This window comes from Sapajus apella, unplaced genomic scaffold (genome assembly GCF_009761245.1).
Source record: "Sapajus apella isolate SASKATOON/1434 unplaced genomic scaffold, GSC_monkey_1.0 scaffold57, whole genome shotgun sequence".
Classification (NCBI taxonomy): domain Eukaryota; kingdom Metazoa; phylum Chordata; class Mammalia; order Primates; family Cebidae; genus Sapajus; species Sapajus apella.
This window is the reverse complement of record NW_022436997.1, coordinates 13,001,951-13,023,229: the sequence shown is the minus strand read 5'-3', so window position 1 is coordinate 13,023,229 and position 21,279 is coordinate 13,001,951. Positions and strand designations below refer to the sequence as shown.

General features: G+C 36.5%; 1 protein-coding gene across 1 annotated transcript in view; it reads left to right on the top strand.

Moving 5' to 3' along the window:
* The first annotated feature begins 99 nt into the window (after positions 1-99).
* The window catches only part of ASXL3 (ASXL transcriptional regulator 3), a 172,105-nt gene continuing 150,925 nt past the window's right edge, over positions 100-21,279 (top strand). The window contains 1 exon segment of the mRNA XM_032245387.1: positions 100-294. Within this exon segment, the coding sequence (XP_032101278.1) occupies positions 241-294 (54 nt within the window). The 5' untranslated portion in view covers positions 100-240.

Genomic DNA, 21,279 nt, shown 5'->3' with positions numbered 1-21,279 from the left:
GGCCGGGCGCGCCGCCGCAGCCGCCTCGCGCCCCCACCCACTCCACCCCACCCCCTCGCTCCATCCCTCCCACCCGCCGCCGCCGCCGCCGCCGCCGCCGCCGCCGCCGCCGCCCGCGCGCCTCCCCCCGCGGAGCGAGTGCGGGTCACCGGGTCACTGGGTCATTGTCTCCGCGCCCGAACCCCGAGCACCCCGTGGAATCCCCCACGTCATCATCAGAACCATCAATGAGATGCAAACATGAAAGACAAGAGGAAGAAGAAGGACCGCACCTGGGCCGAGGCTGCCCGCCTGGTACGTACCGCCCCCCACCCGCCTCCCGCCGGCCCCGCCGCTCGCCCTGCGCCGGTCCGCGGCGTCGGAGACTTCCAGCCCGAGCCGCCGCCCGCTCGCCGGGCTCCTGCTCTTTGTTATTCTGCGGGAGTGGGCTCGCCCGGGGGCCCCTGTGTGTGTGCGTGCGCGCGCGGAGGGGCGCAGCGATTATCTCCGGGAGCCCCGCGTCCGGGACCGCCCGGGACACTTCTCCCGGTACTTCGCTCTCTGGGCTTGGCTGTGCCTTCTCCACGGGTGAATTTCCGAGCGCTCGGCGCCGCTCGACTTCCCTCTCTGCCGCTCCGGAGACCTTTGTGTGGCAATTACCACTCCCTCCGGGCCCCTCCACCCCCCGGAATTTCATCAATAACTCTGTGCACAGTCTGTGTGTATGTTCGGCGTTTGTGAGTTCAAACATTTTACACGTGCATGCACGGTGTGTGTCCGACACGGACTTGTGGGGCGTGTGCATGTGGGCTAGGTGGTTGCGTGTCTGTGTGCCGTGTCGTGTGCATTATGTGTGCACACTGATACGTGCATGTTTTGTGTGGCTCCAGTTCGTTTGTGTTTGTAGGTATTGTGCTCTGCTCGATGTTTGTGTGTACATTCTGTGCACGTGTGTGCAATTTGTGTGTGTCGGGGTGTGTGTATGTTTGGTGAAGTTGGGTCAGTGTCATTTGTAGTGGGAGGTTATTAAGAGTGTACAGCTAGGTGTGTTTTACTGCTGGCTTCCTGGGCGGTGTTACTTGGCTGCTTTTCCTTTTCTTTAACCTTTCGGAGCTTACGTTTTAATCATCGAAAGAATGTCTCTATAGAAATGCCGGTTGGCAGAGGGGCGTCGACGTCTTCGGTTTGATGCATGTATATGTGTGGGTTTTTCTTTTCTTTTCTTTTTTCTCTTTCTCCCCCCCATCTTCTTTTTTAAAGGACAGCTGTAAAAGGATTTTTCAAAAGGATATTTCTGTACAGTGTGTCTCGGGAATGCTAGGCATTACATTTGAAGCTAAGCCTTTCAGGGTTTTGGCTGCATAAATTAAATATTTATTCACCAACTTACTATCTGTTATAAATTGGCCAAAAGAAAGCAGACTGCATGCAGCGGGGGTTTTGAGAGGGGGGAGCAGGATGTGTTATTGGGTTGACTTTGTAAAGATTGTTTTACTATAACTGTAGTCATTTTGAAAAGCATTTGAGTAACTACATTATGCTCAAGGAGAACATTTGTCAAAAGTAATTATCTGAGTTTGGTTGAAGGGCCTTGCTCTGGTATGTATCTGGATTCTAGTAAAGGGTTTTAGATAATTGGCCCTATTGCCTAGCGAAGAAGTGACAAAGTCCTTTTTAATTGCAATCTAGTTATTGGTAGCTGGAGTGCCCAGGCCCCTTTACTTCATCTCTTAATTTTGTAGTGCTGTATGTTATCATTTCTCCCCTTATCTGTGATCCTGTTAATCGCTAAATCTCTCACTCTGTCGATGAATGGGCAGGTGATAGTGATTCTTTAATGAACTGCATCTGGAAGAGGAAACTAAGTTGTGGGGAATATGTGAGAAGTAAGCAGTAAGTGTTAAGTAGATGCCAGATTGATGTTATCACTGAGTTTTTGCTGGAGCATAGTACATTACTTATTGTTTGCTCGGCCATTAATTCAGAATTGTGTGGGGGTGTGCAAGGCTTCTGAAAATGCATTATTCAGATTCCGTGGAGTGGCAATCAAGTACTATTAGAGAGCTTCAGTGTATATTTTAAGCAAGTGAACAATGAGTTGATTTATAAATATTTAAAAATAATGATTCATGAATTAGCCATATCTGCCTGCAGAGAATTATTTAATAAATAACATTACTCTGATGGAATTTAGAGCTAACCATTTATATTCAATCAGTATATGTTACTATTCTTGAAAGTACTGTGTTTGATTTGACCTAATCATGACATATCTGTATTGATATAATTTGAAAGAGATTTTTAAGTCACAGGTTTTTGTTAAAAGTTGAATTTTCCTCTTGAAAAGTTCATTGATGTGAAAAGACACACTAGGAGTCATCAACACAAAAGAACGATAGACCAGATGTCTCTGTTTTAACCAGACATATTGAACTAGTAGTTATGGTAATTTTTCAATTTGGTTCAAGTTATTTTTCCCCTGGTAGTTGTATAAATTCGTATGTGTTCAAAATGTGACAGTTAAAATACTGAATACAATTGCAAGGAATTCTATTGAAAATATTATTTTCAAAAATTTGTGATTTGTATAATTGACTTATCTTTATTCTTATTTCATGAAGAAAGGAGAAATCAATCCATTTGGTTAATATTGATATCTGGTTATTACTATTAACCAAATTAATATTTGGTTAATATATTTTTAAAATTTTCTTTATGATTACATGATTGCATATGAACTTGAACTCTCTTCTAAACTTGCATCATAAAATATTTTTACTTTTATAATTGATAGTATTTCTTTATACTCAATTTTTAAAAAAGATATTTTAAGCATTTCTTGATATGGATACTATCATTTTATATTTTACAATGCTTCTGATGATTCTGCTGTTGTTGTTAGGCACTTTTAACCTTTTCTTCATCAAATGTTAAGTGAGGTGTCTGATCTTAAACGATTCAGGATAGATAGAAAATACATAACTCAATATGTGGTTTTTGCGATATATGAACTAAAGAGAAAGTACTCAAATTAACGTTAAGAATAATGATCTTCCAATTCACGCAGAGTATGTTATATAATATATATCTCTCTCGCTGGCATGTGTATGTGAGATTTTCTTGAAAGACAGGACATCAGGGGAGAGGAAATGCAAAATTGATATTATGAACTATGACCAAAAGCTTATGCATACATGTAGCTTTGCCTTCACTTAAAGAAAAATATATGTGGAAGAAGAATAATTCTTTTAGTGTAACTAAGATTTTCCAGTTTACAACAGTTTCTGTTTTCTTTGTGAGAAAAGTATAGGGCTCCAAATTTGTAAACTCTTGAGTGGCAACTCTAGGGATTTTGTTTTAGATATAGATGCAGCTATCAAGCTGTATCATTTTCCTCAAAGAAATATGTAATGCTTGTATGTGTTAGGCTTGCTTAGGGTATGAAAGAAGGAATGGTGGTATAATTTGCCTGTGTTTTCAGGAATTCAGTGATTATTAGCAGGCTGCCATTTTAAAACAGTAATACCACGTCTTTTTTTTTCCCTTCTTTTTTCTTTCTGCCCTGCATCAGTTGCAGAAATTTCAGCCTTTAGCCTCCTCCCCTCCCCCACAGCCTTCTGCAGTAGTAGTTGTTACTTTGCACATTGCCATTTAATATGGAGTCTGCTCCCAAACCAGATGCATTTTCATCTGTTTTATCCACTCTTCTAAGGTTGTAGAGTCTCAGAGGATCCCACAATCACATGGAAGTATCTTCTGTCTTAATATTTGTAGACCACAATAAGAATAAAATCAAAACCATAACTCATGTCGAGCTGGGGCTTTGACTTTAATCCTTTTGACTTTTATCTCAAGACATCACTCTGTTACTATAAATACAGTTTAAACCATTGTGAAAGGATCTTCATGCTTCTTTGTAAAAAATGGAGATTTGACAGGACTTTGTTTTACTCCACTAAGGGGTTTCTTTGTTACTGGCTTAACACAGAACATACTGTTATTTATATATTTATTCTAGATTAATTCTTTTTTTGACATGCGAAAATATTGCTTTGAGAAGTGCTTTTTGATAGCTTCATCACTTTGTTCTATAGGGAATGCTGCTTTTAGGATAATAGTTCCATGGATTAATTTCCCTGAGTTTTGTTTTGTTTGTTTTATTCCTTACAATCTTTGTTTAGTCTCAGTGACACCTGAAAATAATTCTTAACTATTTCAATAGCTTTGTGCTTGGTAATATGGCTGATTTATTTACTTGTAGTTTAGATATGTTCACACAGATAATGAACATCAGTTTGTTGGTTGGTTGGTGTGTGTGTGTGTGTGTGTGTGTGTGTGTGTGTATTTTCTTGGTAGTTCAAGGTGACCTCTGGGTAAAATTTTTTAAAGACGAATTCACCTCATTATTGGAAGAAAACAGGCACATAACCTTTTACAACACAGCAGGGTTACTGAAGGTTTTAAGTAAATTAAAGTTTGGTAAATTATATTGTATTAAAAATTAATCTATACTGTGCAAAAGATTCACACACATTTCCTTTATTAATTAAAGGAAATCTGTGTGAATCTTTTGCACAGTGTAGATTCTTTTGCATAATGCATTACATTCTAAATAAATTGTTAGGGTTTCCATAAAATAAAGCTGAATGGTATTGGGGGCTGTTAAAATTTTTAAAAAGCATTTCATAGTTGTGTAATTTACTGGTTGCCGTGATTTTTGTCTTTGTATTTGAGAAATAAGTATAATTTGTCAGAAGTGATAAGCATGGTGATAGGGGAGAGTGTGTGTACTGCCTTTGACATTTTCTCACTGTGCTAATGATAGTTTGATTTTAGGTTATAGTCAGGTATTCTTAACAGTTGAAAAATTTTGACTTGTGATTTGGGGCAACCCCAGAGGTACACAAGAGCATAATTGACAATGCAGTTGGATCATGAGCATGGCTAATATAGTTTTGCAAATGTTGTTTTATTTTTAATCACTGAAATTTCAGTTGGTTTGATTCAGCTGTTTTCTGCACATAGCATCATTTCTTTATATCTCATCATCTCTCCTTTCAAATATGGAACCTAAATATCTGTCTTACAGTTTGAAAGATAAAAAACAGTTTAACTATCTCTGTGCCTATTTAGAATGAAAACAAGTTTGAAGTTGGATAAAAATGTACTTGAAATAATGAGTAATGTGAACTTAGACCTAGTGTTTAGGTTGTTAATTTTTTATTTTCTGCTGACATGAAAGTGAATTTTAAGAATTGATTATTTCTTAAGTTTTTCTTTTTTTTTTTGACAAATTCCTGGGTAACATGATTTCTTAGATGTCAGAAATGGACTATTTTCTTGGTGTACTGTGGCTTTTAGACTTGTAGAGTCATTCTTGGAAGGGAATTTCACAACTGAAAAGTTAACTGATAAAATAATTGAATTCAACATTTAATAATATAATAATTTTTAAACTTCACTGAAATGCATTGGAAAAGTGAAATATGGCCCCTAAACACTTTGCAGGCTACTATATATATGATTCAGATGTTGTAGGGGATACAAAGATATATCCTCAAGCAGTATAAAGTTCGGTAGAGGAACAAGAAAAAGTGGAGGATGACTGAGCAGACACTGTAGGTGACACATGAATGATCAAGCAGGTGCTCGATTACAGATTTACAGAAGGGAGAAGCTGTATGTGATGTGGTGATCGTGGAATGCTCACTGGATCAGATGAAACTTGGTTTGGCCGTGAAATATGAGTAATTTTAAGCAGGTGAAGAGAGACCATTCTAAGAAGAGAGAATGACATAGAGGTGAGGTGCACTCTAGAAGGTAGGTTCAGGGGGAGATAAGTGGAGGAATGTAGAAATACCAGAAGACGGGGGCATAGGTACTGGGACAGAATTTTAAAAATAGAGGTATTTAAAGCCATTTTAATTCAGTGAGTTTTACTATGGGGCTAGTATAGTTAGGTGGTAATAGAAAGGAAATTAAAGACTCAATCCTCCACCCCTATCTCCCCCCCGCCAACAAAGAAACACAAAACAAAATGAGTATCACTTATGTCATAAGTTTTACGATATACATTTGTACAGTGATATTGGGTGCACCAGTGGTCTGAGGGTGTTTCTGAATGTTTTCATTACTTGGTACTAAAGAGCCTGAAAACAAAATTAAATGATACAATTTAATTCTGTCTCACGTCCTTTACCAAATGAGGCAAAGTGGAAAAAAAATCAGTAAATTATATACATTACATTTGTTTAAGACTTACATAGAGCACTCTGTTTGTTCCCTAAAATACTCTCTTGAGATTAGTCAGTAGCTAGACTATCTCAGTAAGTAAGAGTGGTTTAATGATACACTCAATATCATCATCCTGTCTATAAAAAGCAAGGCTGGGACAATATATATGTGTGTGTATACATATACATGCACACACATACACATATATATGCACACATTTTATATTTATATAAATACATATGTACACACATATACACACACATATATAAATATAAAATGTGTGTATGTGTGTGTGCATGTATATGTGTGTATATGTCTCTGTGTGTATATATATAAAAAATTCTTTTTCTATGCAACCTCTCATTAAAAAAAAATATGGGTGTTTAACTGATGTGAATTTAATTGATCTGTTGCATGGAAGCGTATGGAGGACCCAAGCGTATGTCATAATTATTCCCTGCCTTTGGTTTGCCTGCATATGTATTCTCCTCCCTTAGTTCCTTCCTCTCACTCTCTCTTCCTCTTTTCTTCCCTCTTCTTCTATCGTTCTGCTTGAAATTATCTTCTTTTACATTTTTAACTTTTCCTTCAAAGCTCATCAGTGGCAGATCCTGGCTCATTCCTGATAGGGCCAAGAGGAGGGGCATCTGTATGCAACCACTTTCAGCTATTTGCCAGCACTGAGTGCCTTGATTGTTCTGCTTTTGTCCCTGCACAGTTGGTAGCTGCCAAAATCTAGCCCTGACGGAAACTTTCCCTGAAGAGCCCTTGGGGAACAAATAGAAACATTATATGATTAGCCACATTGTTTTCATTATTAAACAAATCTTCCTAAAGGGGTAGCAATTAACAGCTTTATCAGTCTGAACTTAGACACCTACCTCTCCTCTTCCCTCAGTATTCCCACTTGAAGTAGTAACAATTAACTGTTGCTGGTTTTAATGTCAGCAACTGACAACACTAAATTGGGAATAGGCACTTCTTCCTGGTTGATTGACATATAGCCCTCTGACACATTTTTTGTAGTTTTAAGGCAAATTTATGCCCTGGGGTTAGCGCCAAAGGGCTTGTCAGAACATTGCCTTTAATAGCTGAAATATATAACTTAAATGACATCCAAGACCTTAGCTTTGGTGGAACTTTTAGAATCTGAGGAACTCTCCAAGGCAGTGCAATTTAGACTCAGTGGCCAGGCTTAGAAATTGTAACATTTTCCTAAATATATACGTGTATAATTTATGATACAGTTATTTATCATGGATTTATTTTGCATATCTGTAGCATAAATTAGTCCAGAGAAAACTAGATTATGATTTTTTAAAACAATTGCACAATTGGCGTTTTTGGTAAGTACAAGTATTCCATTTTTCTTTATGCATCTGTTGATTTAAAATCAGTCAATCATAATTATTTATGACTTATAGAAGGGAATAGTATGGACCCTCCATTATTCAGAAAGTGAATGGCATTTCTAAGATCCTAGTAATCATAATGTTTTAGAATGCATTTTAATAATTTTCAGGAAATAGATATTGAGATTGGATCTTTGGGTTTGTTTTCCAGCTTAGTTATAGAGAGTCATGATATAGTGAGGCTGTTGTTTATCCTTCATATTTTTTATGTCAAAAATAAATTATTACCATATGTAATCTGCACATATATCAAATCCTTGTTGACATAGCCAGAGAACTAAGTCACTGTCTGGAACATCAGGAATCTTTGTGACCCTCTACTCCTACCACCACTCCAAATATGCACACAACAAATAATGCTTATTTTAACAAGTATATTTAAAAAAATTGTCTGCCTTTTTTAAAAGAGGCAATGTTTTCAACCTTGTAATTAGAAATTGTCGCAATATTTTTCTTTTTGTTTTTTGCCTCTCTCATTTGTAAATCTTAGAACTTCAATTAATTTTAAAAATTAGATTTCTGGATAGTTTCATTGTTCTCTATCACTTTTAACGCTTTCCTGCTCACTTGAGTGTCCCCTTCTCTCAGTTTCCCCTTTAGCGTTGGTGTATTTCAGGATGATTCCTCACCCTCCTCTTTATTCTCGTTGCCCCACAACCTTGGCCGGCTTGCTCAGCCCAATGTAAGTCTTCTCTGATGAGGATGTCAACCCTGATATTTCCTCTGAATTTCAGGGTTTTGCTAATAATTAATTTTGTCTGTCTTCATTTATTGTGGATATTTCAAATGAAATTTATCCAGTTCATTTGAACATTTATTGGATACTTTCAACAGTCATGCATTGGACAAAGAAGAATGTGGCAGCATTCCTGTCTGGTAGGGGCTTATCTATGTGTCCCTAAGCACATGGTGTCCAGAGAAAGTGGTGGATTCTGTCTTCCAAATATAGCTCACATTTAACTCCTCCTCTTTTTATTCACTACATCTTACCTAGTTTTGACCTTCCAAATAGTTGTGTCTCTGATCTCTTTTCCAAATCTTACTTACTAAAGCCATAGTTATTTTTCAAGAACACATATAATCTTACTGAATCATTTTTGTTTAAAACGTTTGTGATAACTTTTAACCTAAAGTACCCTAGGTCATAAGAAACCCTTTTCAATACTGACAATACTTTTTAAAAGTCATAAATTATTGCATTTTCTAATACTATGCAGAATTTATCATGTTTTATTTGTTATACACCACACCACCTCTCCCATCTTGTAGCAATTTCTACAGCCTTACATTTATGTTATATTCTTTTAAAACACATAAAATTGGTTATTTTTAACATTAATTGATTACATTTATCAACTTATTTAATCAACTTCTATTTTCAGCTTTTCTTATATCACACTCTCTCTTCTTTCTAAATTGCTCTTAATAGCTTTTAAATTTTTATGCGAAGGTCTGTGGGTAGCAAACATTCTTAGTTTTTGTATGGTGAAATGTTTTTGTTTTGCCTTCACTTTTAAAAAACTATTCTTTACTAAACTTTTAAATTTTGAGATACAAATTCACATGCAGTTATAAAAATTAGAAAAGAAACAAAAGGATGTACCGTCTACTGAAATCCTTCCTACTCTCAAAAAATTGAACTGGAATGGAGTCAAGACTGGGTACAAAAGTAGTTAAAAGGCACCCTTTTGAAACAATCTTTTCTGAATTTATATTATATTACCAAAAAAAAAAAATAAAAGAGAAACTTAGTAGGAAAAAACAAAAAGATCTCATGTTAGCCTCACCTTTGAATGATAATTTATCTAGTTATAAAAATCTGCTGATAATTTTTTTATCCTTAGTACTTTGGAAATGTTTCTTTGGCATGTGAGGTTCTGATTTACTGTGAGTTAAATTGTTAGTCTTAAAGAGGTGTAATACACATTGTAGCTGATAGTTGCTACATGTTCGCTTTATTTTTGAAGTTTACAGTTTTAATATTCTGTCTCAATGTTTATGGTTGGATTTATTTTTATTCTACTTAGTGTGTTTCTGTGTATATGGACACGCGCGCGCGCGTGTGTGTGTGTGTGTGTGTGTGTGTATGCTTTAAAATATGGATCATGCTGTGTTTATAACTTACTTATTGATTGCATTTTATCCCTGTCAGTCTGTGAATTATTTGAAATATCCTAAGATCCCCCTTAACATCTAGCAGATCAGCATATCTAGCTTATGGGTTGGGAATGATGATACAAGAAGAACAATGGGGAAACAATGTGGAAAGGACTCCCCTAATACTGTATAGTATACAGTGATGAATTTATTGGTTTCATTCATCAGAATTATAGATTGCAGGCATCAGAACACAACTTCTAAATTAAGTAGAAAAGGAGCAGGTTTTCTTTTTGGAGGCCATGCTTCAAGAATAGTCTACTTGGAATATTGCTGTGGGCACTAATACCATCAATAATGATCACCACCATGACCCGGTGCTTTTGCATGGGACACTGCCATTGTTACCAGTGTGTCACGAATAGTCTCATAATTTGCTATATTTGCACTCCATGTTGAAGATTAAAATACACATTCAGAAGAATGAAACTGGCAGACTCTAGGTCTCATATCTGTACCTTAGCTGCTTAGCTGTAGTGAAAATATCTCCACGTGCATTTTCATAGCAAGAATAAAGTCCGCAAGATTAAGGCTAAATGCCTTATCTCTTTCCCACTCCCAGTAAGTCTTCTCCTCGTTTCTTCCATCTCCCAGTAAAGCCACCACCATTTCTACATTTGTTCAAGCCATAAGCCCTCTTGTCAGTGTTATACCTTCTTATATTTTTGTCTTATATCCAGTAAATCACTGACTTTAGACACCTTCATCTTTTTTCTTCTACTCTTCAGATCCTTGTTTTTATATATACCCGTTTCCACTCTCATTTACCTCAGTGCAGGCTGTTATATGGGTTAGGGAGACAGTGTAAATTAATGATGGACCTAAGAGTCAGGAAGATTTGAGTTTGAGTCCAAATTCTGCCACTAACTATGTGTTTGACCTTGAGAAATTTATATAACATCTCTCAATTTTACTTCCATTGTCTAATAAAGGAATAATAATAATATCTACCTTAAAGAGTGGTTGGAATATTTAAGATAATGTGCACAGTGTAGTTTTGTGTCTCACATTATAAGATGCCAGTTAATGTAAGTATCTGGTAGCTTCCATCTTATGAAGTTCCTGCAACAACTTTGTAATTTGTTTCACTGACTCTAGACTTGCCTCCACTGAGGATCATTCTTTTTGCATTTGTAATCATTATTTAAAAGTAAAACTTGTTCATGGTACCCGCATAGAGTCTAAGTCCCTGTAGGAAATAGATAGCATTACCCTCAAGGGGTGATTAAAGAAAGTTAGGGCACAGTAAAAGAAAAGATCAGCATATGTGAGGGGAAAAAAGTCTTGTTACGATGTTCAAATTAAGATAACTGTTGTCTGGTACATTGATTACAACACAGATTGGAAATGTTTGCGAGGTAAATAATCTCCTTTATACGTGCTAGTAAACTATTCTTAAACTTGTTGTCATAACCTCTTTTAAGAGTATAGGAATTTGATATGATGGAATAACCTTAGTATATCAATCTTAATAAAGTTGTTAATAAAGGACAGTAATGCTTTTATCACTAAATAATAAAAACAGCAATAAGAATTAATAATGATTGGGTACTTATATGCTTGATGCTGAACTAAACTTGTTATATGCATTATATTGCTTAATCCCATGAGTAAACCTAGGGGACATTTTATAATATTATTCACATTTGTCAAATGTAGAAATTGAGATTTAGTCTGTGTATTAGTTGAGTTTCTCCCAGTTACAAGTGAAACAAAATTTAACTCAAACCAGTTTAAGAAAAAAGGCTCACATAACTGAGAAATCCAGGAATGAACTTCAGTTGTAGGTGATATAGGGACTTAGAGAATGTCATCAAGGTATTTGCTTTCTATTTTTTTGTCTTTGTTTTTTTTCTTGGCTTCATATTGTAGGCAGGGTTCTATTCAGGTATTGGACAAGATAAGATGGCCACTGGCACCACTTATGTGTGTTGTCCAGCCTTAGCCACAACAGCCTAAAGACAAATCTCAGTGTCTTTTCCTCTCCCCAGCCCATATCTCTCTCTCAGTTTTTAATGCCAATCTCAAAGAAGATTTTACTTTATCCATGCTTGGCTGATATGCCCATTCCTGCACCAACTGCAGTGGCCAAGATCAGGTATCACTATTGATTGCAACACAAGGATCACATAGAGAAGAGGAAAATTACACAAAAGCACCAATAAAAGGCAAATGGAAAGTATGCTGGAAAAACAAATTATAAATGACATTGCCTTTGCTATATAGAGGATGAATTACCTAGCTTAGCTGGTAAATTGTGGAGGAATGATTCAAATTCATGTCTGCCTGACTTTAGACTTAAGTATTCTAATGTAGGTACTCCTCATTCATTGCTTCTGGTATTATTTTTACGATAGTTATTTTACACTAAAGATATGTTGAAGCTCAGGCAGCCATTATGAATAACCTAAATATCTCTTTGGCCTGTTTCTACTGAAACCTACTTTCCTGATTTAGAGGCCAGAAGTTACCATGGATGATTTCTGTTCTGTTTTCCCCCACAGACTAGTTTCTTTCTGGTTATATATGAATAGTCTATATAGAATATTTATAATATAGTTTGACACAATTTAGGATCCAAGTACTATTTAGATCTTAACAGACTAAAATATATATTTCTTCGTGAAGCTTCCAGGTACCTTCTGGATACAAGTAAATATTTTTATTCACTCTTTAAAATGTCCAAGTTTTCTTCCCTTTGTTGATCATAATCCTTAGATGATACTAACTTACCAAAGAGAACAAACGTTTCTTCCCCATGGAATAAAGCCTCACACATTTCTCTGAATATTGAGATTGGGTCAGCATCATATATGATTCCTTATTTCATGTAGAAAGTTATGGACATCACAGTCTTATTGCTGCCATTTTCTGTTTATTCATTTGACAACGTTTCTTCTTCCCTAGAGCCCAAATGAATCAAATATAGTGTTTCAGAAAAATGTTTTCTCTCCTTCTCCCTCTTTTTAACACATTTTACTTATCTTTGTGGAAATTTATCTGTACCTTTTCAGCTTGGAAAGTAGATGGTTCTGAGAATTGATGTTTTTTCATGCTCAGCCCTGGGCAGAGTTGCTACTATTTAAAAACACGTTTAGTCTGGATCCACCAGGATCTTTAATGTGAGAATGAGAAAAAGAAATATGCTATTGAATATAAACAAAAATATTATCTTCTTATTTTCATCCTTTCTTCAATTTTTATTTCTTTGTCATTTTTTTTGCTAATGGTGTGTTTATAAACCAAGTGCCAGTAACTAAATAGAAATAGATGGACTATCAGCAGGAAAAAGAAAAGTACATGCATAAATTTAGATATTGCATTTCCTTTCAGTCTTCTAATGGCACTACTTGTTATTTTTTGGAATTTACTATTTTCTGAGCTCAACTTCCTACATGAGTAGGAAATGTACTCATGAAAGTTAAACACATTTTTTTCATTGGTTAAAAGCTTTAGTGGAGAATGAAGCCCTTAATTAATAGAGTCTACCCTCTCCTATCTTTGTATGGAATTTTATCTTTTATCTTCCTGGTGCTAGGTGCTAGTGGTAGGCAGTTCAGGTGGGAAAATCACCTCTAAGCAAGGTATCATCTAGAGAAATGGGTGATGGGAGAAACAATTAATAGAACTTTGATAAAACAGTGTTTGAAGTTTTTTTCTTGTGTGTTTGTACGTACATGTTTATATTAGATAGACTCTACAAGGAAAAAATGGTCTTCTACTAAGTTAATTAAATAAAGATTTTTCTCTGTTTTTAAGACATGAGCAAGTAGATATTACCTTATAATCATTAGGTTGGTGTACAGTTATTTTGTTTTCCTCCTTAGGGACAGGTGGTAGCATTGAATTTCTTTGCTGCCTTGAATTAGGCATAACCATTTCTTTTTTATTATATCTGACCTGCAACTTTTAAGGGCCGGTGTTTTATTCACTTTATTTCTTTCCTTGTTGTATTGATCACAGAAGCCAGTGACAAGATGAAATTTCAGTTAACCTGATTCTTGGCTGGACATGTAGATGTCAGTGAGAAATAAGCATTTGTTTCAATCTACCGAGATTTTGGGGTTGATTTTTACTGTTGCATGTATCTGTCTATCTTGACAGATTCGGTCTTTATACGAAAAACAGGTGTTTTTATTCCAGGCCACCCTATACTTTTGTTTATGAGACACTAAAATATGTAATTACATGCTTCAGAGATCTGTTAGGAAAACAAGGTTAAAGTCCCCTTTTTTTCCCTTCTCCATTATGTTAAATTGATTTGTAAAATCTTCCTTTCCAGTATGTTGTTTTGTTACTTTAAAACTGTAAAAAAATGTTGTTTTAAACCGGTAAAAAAATTTTTCATTACAAGGAAAGTCTTTTCGTATTTCATCTTAAGATAATCTTGTTTATATTTCTGCCTTATAAAATAACTGCCTTTCCTCCCATTTGTCTATCGAGGAGGAAAGTATTTTAACCAGAGAGAGTAGAACAATCATTGTTAACAAGGAATTTAATTCCAAGATTGTTGAAAAGATAGAGAAAGGGCACCTGGACATTTTAAGTGAGTTCAAGTTCCCAAGTTAAGACAAATTGTGTTTCATTGAAAAGGTATGGCAAGATTTCCACACCACTGAGAAGGGGAAAGCAGACACTGTAATAATACTTCTTTCTTTCTTCCTTCCTTTCTTTTCTCCCCCTATGCCCACATTTTTTTTGGCCTAGGGGAGACCTGGGAGAGAAGCACCCCCAACAGCAGATTATATTTCCCAGCCTGTCTGTCTCAGAGATTTCAGTCTATGTTTCCTATCCATTGAGGGCTCAGTTACCCTGGGGCTTTTTCCCACCAGTTTCCACTCTTCCCTAGATATCCTATACAGAAACTCCTGGCAGCTCACAGACTCCCCATTGAGCCTAACCCCTTCATGTAGGAAAGTGGGGAAAAATGAAGAAATCTGGTCTTGAAAGTCTGCAGACTTTCATACCACAAGGAATGTGTTGACCACATGCATCTTAAACCAGATGAACTATGTTTGTCCAGTCCTTCAACTTATTGATATTCAGCCATATCTGTTCCATGTTGTAAACTTAAAACCTCAAAACCAGGAAATTTTCCCCAATCCTTCTTGCCAACAGGGATGAAGTTGTAAATAAACAGTCCCTTATATCTTAAATTGTAATTTTGTTTATGGTATAATGTATCTGTAGGAGACATTGATTTTCACAGCAAACTCCTTTATTTTTAAAAATTTCAGCCTCGATATGATTATGCAGCCACTGAAATATTATTATAGGTGAGGCTATCTCTGAATTGCTAAGGTCACGAAACAAAGTCTCATTTTTTTGTTTTAATTTCCCATAATATGGAGCTGATGTATTTTACATTTATATCCTCTATGTACTGGAATATCTACAGATTATCCAGATGTTTGTATTATTGTATGTCCTCTATACTTGACGGCAGGCATAGTTATATTTTAAACCTGAATGCAAGTGTAATAAGCACTCTTAAAATTTTTTCTGTAGATAGCTTGCATTGAGAGGATGGATTCCTTGTGGGCCTAAACCCTACTGTCTGTGGTTGAGCAAATATGAGAACAACATCTGGCCTAATTTATCTTTAGGCAAAATTTAATAATGCTGAATGGCAACCGCTGGGAAAAATCTAAGTAAAACTTGATGTGAGTCCTAATTTAGAGTTGACTAATAGATAACTCTTGCTTTTCAAAGGAATGGGTATTTTGATCACATCAAAGTTAATTTTTCTTCCTTCTGTCATCAAAATGCGGTATTGTAGTATAATGAGCACCCAGCCTGGTTGTAAGCAGAACTCAGCTGTAAAATCAGGACTAAGGAAGGCTAGGAAGCAACAGGGACTATCTGATTTCATGCAGAATCTTTTGTTGGCAAAGGCAAGTTTGAATACTCCATTAACTTATCAAAAAGATCCAGCACCTATTTCATATCAACAAATACTGGCTGATTGAATTCAGTCCTGCTTGCTTATAAATATACATAATTCCTCTAGCCTACAGTTTAGGAAGAAAGACCAGAAAGAAGGGTTAAACTTGGGAGGATTGGAAAACTTGGCTAATATTAAGGTAGGTAGTACATCAGGAAACATGTAGAAATATTTGCCCTGAATTCATTTAGCATAAATCTTAAAATTTTTTTTTTTTAATATAAATGGGGTCTCACTATTTGAGAACTCTGGACCTCAAGTGATCCTCCCATCTTGGCCTCCCAAAGTTCTGGGCTTACAGGTATGAACCACCATGCCTGGCCTATTTAGCACAAATCTTGATGTAGATATTTTAATTATATCACAAATAAGTATAGTAAATCAGGGTGGGAGTACTTTGACTTGATTTGTAGTATAAACCATTACAGTAAATATTTATGCATGACTCAAATTGGAAACAGGGACACACATTTCACTTAAGTCTACTGGTCTGTAGGAAGCCTGTGGTCTAAATTCTAAACTCTTAGGACACCTGCTTCAAATTTTAAAAATGTTTGTCCTCTTTTTGAAGCCTTGGAATCAGGAATTTCTTCAGCGATTACTCATCAAAATTCTAGGTAAAGAACTTTTACCACTAGAATTATTTATAGCTTTGTCCATGGACTCCTATTGCTGTAAAATGTTTAATTTTCTAGATATTATGTCTGGATGGATCAAGTGCATATTTAGCCAAGAAGCATACTCTGCTTCTCAGAATTTTTGATCATTAAGAATTTGATTTGCCAGTGATGAGGTTTTAGGAATTTCTATGTTTCTGTTAATCTAAAGGAAGCAGATGAATTAGCATCTGACTTAAAAAGCATTTATTGTATATTTCGTATCCTTTTAAAATATCCTATGTTCGTGTCCTTTGTAGGGACATGGATGAACCTGGAAACCATCATTCTCAGCAAACTGACACAAGAACAGAAAATCAAACACTGCATATTCTCACTCATAGGCGGGTGTTGAACAATGAGAACACATGGACACAGGGAGGGGAGCATCACACACTAGGGTCTGTTGGGGGGACCTAGGGGAGGGACAGCAGGGGGTGGGGAGTTGGGGAGGGAAAACATGGGGAGAAATGCCAGATATAGGTGATGGGGAGGAAGGCAGCAAACCACACTGCCATGTGTGTACCTATGCAACAGTCTTACATGTTCTTCACATGTACCCCAAAACCTAAAAATGCAATAAAAAATAAAAAAAGTATCCTCTGAAAGGAATCAACTGTGGGCTCAATAATTAGTCTGATGAACACATTAGTCATGAACCTTTGGTCATCTAACCGATTTAATGAAAAGGAGAATTTATTGGAAGACTCATAAGTTATAAGCCATTGCAGGAAAATGAGAGGCTCTAGGTAATACTTGGAAAGTAAGAATCAAAGTAGCTAGGACTCTCCCATCTTCTCTCTGCACAGAATGCTTATTTTCTGAGCCTGGCTCACATGCCTACAAACATAGCTTCCAGCAAATCTCAGACTCTTCTCATATAGTATCATTACCAGAAAGTACTCAACATGTGTTTTCTTGAGTTCTAAGGTTGTACATCCTGGAGAAGATTAATGATTGGCTCTCCTTGGGTACCCAACCCCAGCCATCCCTCCTGCCCATCCTTAATAGGCAGTTCTTCAGGAATTGCCTGTTCCTGAAGGAATATGACAGGAATGTGTCAGCTGTCAGGAATATGACAGCTTCCATTCAAACCAAAATGAGAAAGGGCATTCTTCCAAAGAAGGAAGTAGGGAATTGTGCACAGACAACAATAAACTGAGTACATCAATTCTTTCTTGTCATTTTGTTGTCTTCTTTTTTTTTTTCATTAGGCAAGTATTACACACCTACCATGTCCTTGGTACTAGAAATATAGCAGCAAACACATATACAGAAATATCAAGATGACAACAATGCCATGGAATCTGAATTATAATACCACCGCTAGGAACAGGGTAGGCAGGGGCCATTTCTATATAGCATAGATTAGCATTTTGAATGAATATGAAAGCAGACATATGGCTTCATTCCTTTTATTTTTTATTTTATGTATGTATATGTGTACGTATGTTTGTATTTTTTTGAGATGGAGACTTGCTTTGTCACTCAGGCTGGAGTGTAGTGGCATGATCTCAGCTCACTGCAACCTCTATCCCTCAGGTTCAAGTGATTCTCCTGCCTCAGTCTGCTGAGTAGCTGGGATTACAGGAGTTTGCCACCTTGCCCCGCTAATTTTTGTGCTTTTAGTGGAGATGGGGTTTCACCATCTTGGCCAGGCTGGTCTTGAGCTCCTGATCTTGTGATCCACCTGCCTTGGCCTCCCAAAATGCTGGGATTACAGGCATGAGCCACCATGCCCGGCCCTTTCCTTTCATTGTAAATCTATTTCTAAGTAAATTAGATGCTTGCCACCTTCCCTTTCCCCACTGTAGTAAGCCAGAGAATAAGTGTCTCCAGCAATGGTAAAGGCGTATTTTATTGTATTTCATTTTGGTATATGTGTGTCCTTGGTAAAAATATTTGTTAATGAATTATTGAGGTGGTGGTGCAGTTGTCCATCTATAGTCAGGAGAAAAGAGTTACCATTAACTGACAAAATAAACATCATTGTCTGTCATTCTTCAACATTTAAGTGGGCAGAAACAAATAATTTCATATAACAAAGTCATTTTATACAATTATCTAAAGATACATTTTACAACATAATTTCTTCTGGCAGATACATCCGGATGCTGTGTCATTTCAGACTAGTTTGTGGGAATAGCATTGAATAATTTTTCTGACTCAGATTGAATGATGAGTAATGCTTGCTTTGGAAAAATTTCAGTCTTCCTGTTCTTTATTTTCTTCACTATGATTACACTATAAGACATATAACTGTTTCAGTTGTTGGTTGAGTATTCATATTTTTGCTTCTGAGTTGACCTTCTTTCTGTCTGTCTGTTTCATTCATTCATTCATTCATTCATTCATTCATTTTGAGACAGGGTCTGGCTCTGTTACCTAGGCTGGAGTGGAGTGGCACAATCGTGGCCCACTGCAATCTCCACCTCTCAGGTTCAAAAGATCCTTTCACCTCAGCCTCCTGAGAAGCTGGGACTACAGGCACATGCCACCACCCCCAGCTAACTTTTGTATATTTTTTTGTAGAGACAGGGGTTTCACCATGTTGACCAGGCTGGTCTCAAACTCTTGAGCTCAAGCAGTCAGCCCATTTTGGCCTCGCAAAGTGCTGGGATTACAGGCGTGAGCCACTGCACCTGGCCTGAGCTGACTTTTAAATCAGCTTTTAACAACTGTATAATTTATATAATATGTACATAAGTCATATAAATTACATAATATGTAGAGTGTCCAGGGTTTCAATTCTTAATGCTAATATTTTTATGTGACTGGACCGTGGGTGGGACTTTATGGGTACGTGTATATGTACGCCACAGACACTGGAATATATGCACCCTCTGATGTATTTTTCTTTAACATGTTTATTTTTACTTAGCACTTTCTCATGTCTGTACATAGTTTCTTGTTCCTTACTTATTCTTTCTATTATTTTATTGTATGTACCTTCATTTATTGAACCTTCTCCCTCTTTATTTTACTGCATTTCATTATTTTGTAGGTGTAATCTCATATAATGCTGCTTTGTACATGAAAGATAGGCTGTGTGGCCGGGCGCGGTGGCTCACGCCTGTAATCCCAGCACTTTGGGAGGCCGAGGCGGGTGGATCACGAGGTCAAGAGATCAAGACCACCCTGGTCAACATGGTGAAACCCCATCTCTACTAAAAATACAAAAAATCAGCTGGGCATGGTGGTGCATGCCTGTAATCCCAGCTACTCAGGAGGCTGAGGCAGGAGAATTACCCGAACCCAGGAGGCGGAGGTTGCGGTGAGCCGAGATTGCGCCATTGCACTCCAGCCTGGGTAACAAGAGCGAAACTTCATCTCAAAAAAAAAAAAAAGGAAGATAGGCTGTGGACTTTTGTAAGAAAAATACCTAAAGGTAGATGAAGTTAAGTGAGACTGTCTGCCTTTTATATTTTAATAGTACTGTTAAATTACTGTTAAAGTGAGGTTTTACCATTTGATACAAGACAGTATATTGTGAGGTGAAACTTTTGGACAAGGAGGGTGTGGGTTTGGATCCCAGTTCTGCTTCTTACCATGAAATAACCTGGTGTAAGTGAATTAGAAGTGAATTAATATATTGGTGTCTCAGTTCTCTCATCTACAAAAAAACTAAAAAAAAAAAAAAAAAAAATCTATCTAACTGGATAATTGTGAAATTAAATGTCTTAACATAAGTTAAATTCTTAGAAAGTGCTTAGCCTATTTTGATTACAAAATGCTTTCCAGCATTATGTATTGGCTGCTTTTATTAATGCTAGCATCTTGTAAGTATTCCCAAGATTTAAAACTTTAGGGTCTTGACTGACTGCTGCTTTTGATATTATCCTGCAAGGAATTCTGGGTATCCCTGTTGTCTGTTTACATATGGACAGAGGTTTAATATTCATATGTAGGCAAAAATATACATTAAGTACCTTAATTTTCATAATATTGTATTAATCCTGCATCTGCATTTATTGTTTTCAAAGTTATTATATATCTATTTATACTACTAGTAGTAAAATATAAATAAACCCCAAATTGTTAGAGTATATAACCTTGATTTAATCATATTAGATCTTGGGAAGATTTTCTAATTGAATTATTTCATCTACTATTCTCATTTATATTTTTATGTTGTGTTTAGATTTTTATGGGAGGTTATGTAACAAAACTTATTATATGTTCCATGTTTGCTTTTACTTAACCCTCCTTGTAAATATTGTTCATTGCCCACCAGTGCCTCTGTATAAATGTCTATGTGAGACACTTCTCTTAGCTTAGAAATAGGAACCTGTTTATCTGCTTTGACAAACTCATGTTTCTTTGATTCAGCTAATGAGAGTTAACTAATGTCTGCCTCTACATTTTAACTACCATAAAATTGGGACAGTGTTTGAGATCAGAGTCACAGCAACTTTATTATGGGGCATGATTTCTCTTTTTGAAACATTTCATTGGATTAGTCTCCTTTAAACTTGTGCAAGTTTCTTTCAAGGAGATGTGATAAGAAAAGTTACATGAGAGAAGTTATATGGGATAAGGAATGGTGACATAGGAGACTTGATGACAAGACACTGAAAGAATCTGCAGGTATGAGCAGGAAGTATTGTGAATAACCATGGATAACCATGGGAATAATCACAGAGAACAGGAAAGCAATTGTCCAAAGGCCTGGGTTGAAATCTTCGCTCTCCCATTTTCTAGCTGTGTAACACTGGGCAAATTAAATTAACTTCTTTGTTTCTTCATTAATTCATCTATCATCTATAAAATGAGGGGAACAATAGGCCCTATGTGATAGGGTCGTTATAAGTATTAAAGGAGCTCATATGCATGTTAGAATAATGCTCAGTGCAGAGTAACTAACTGCTGTGTAGTTGCTGTTATTTTTAAAAAAGGA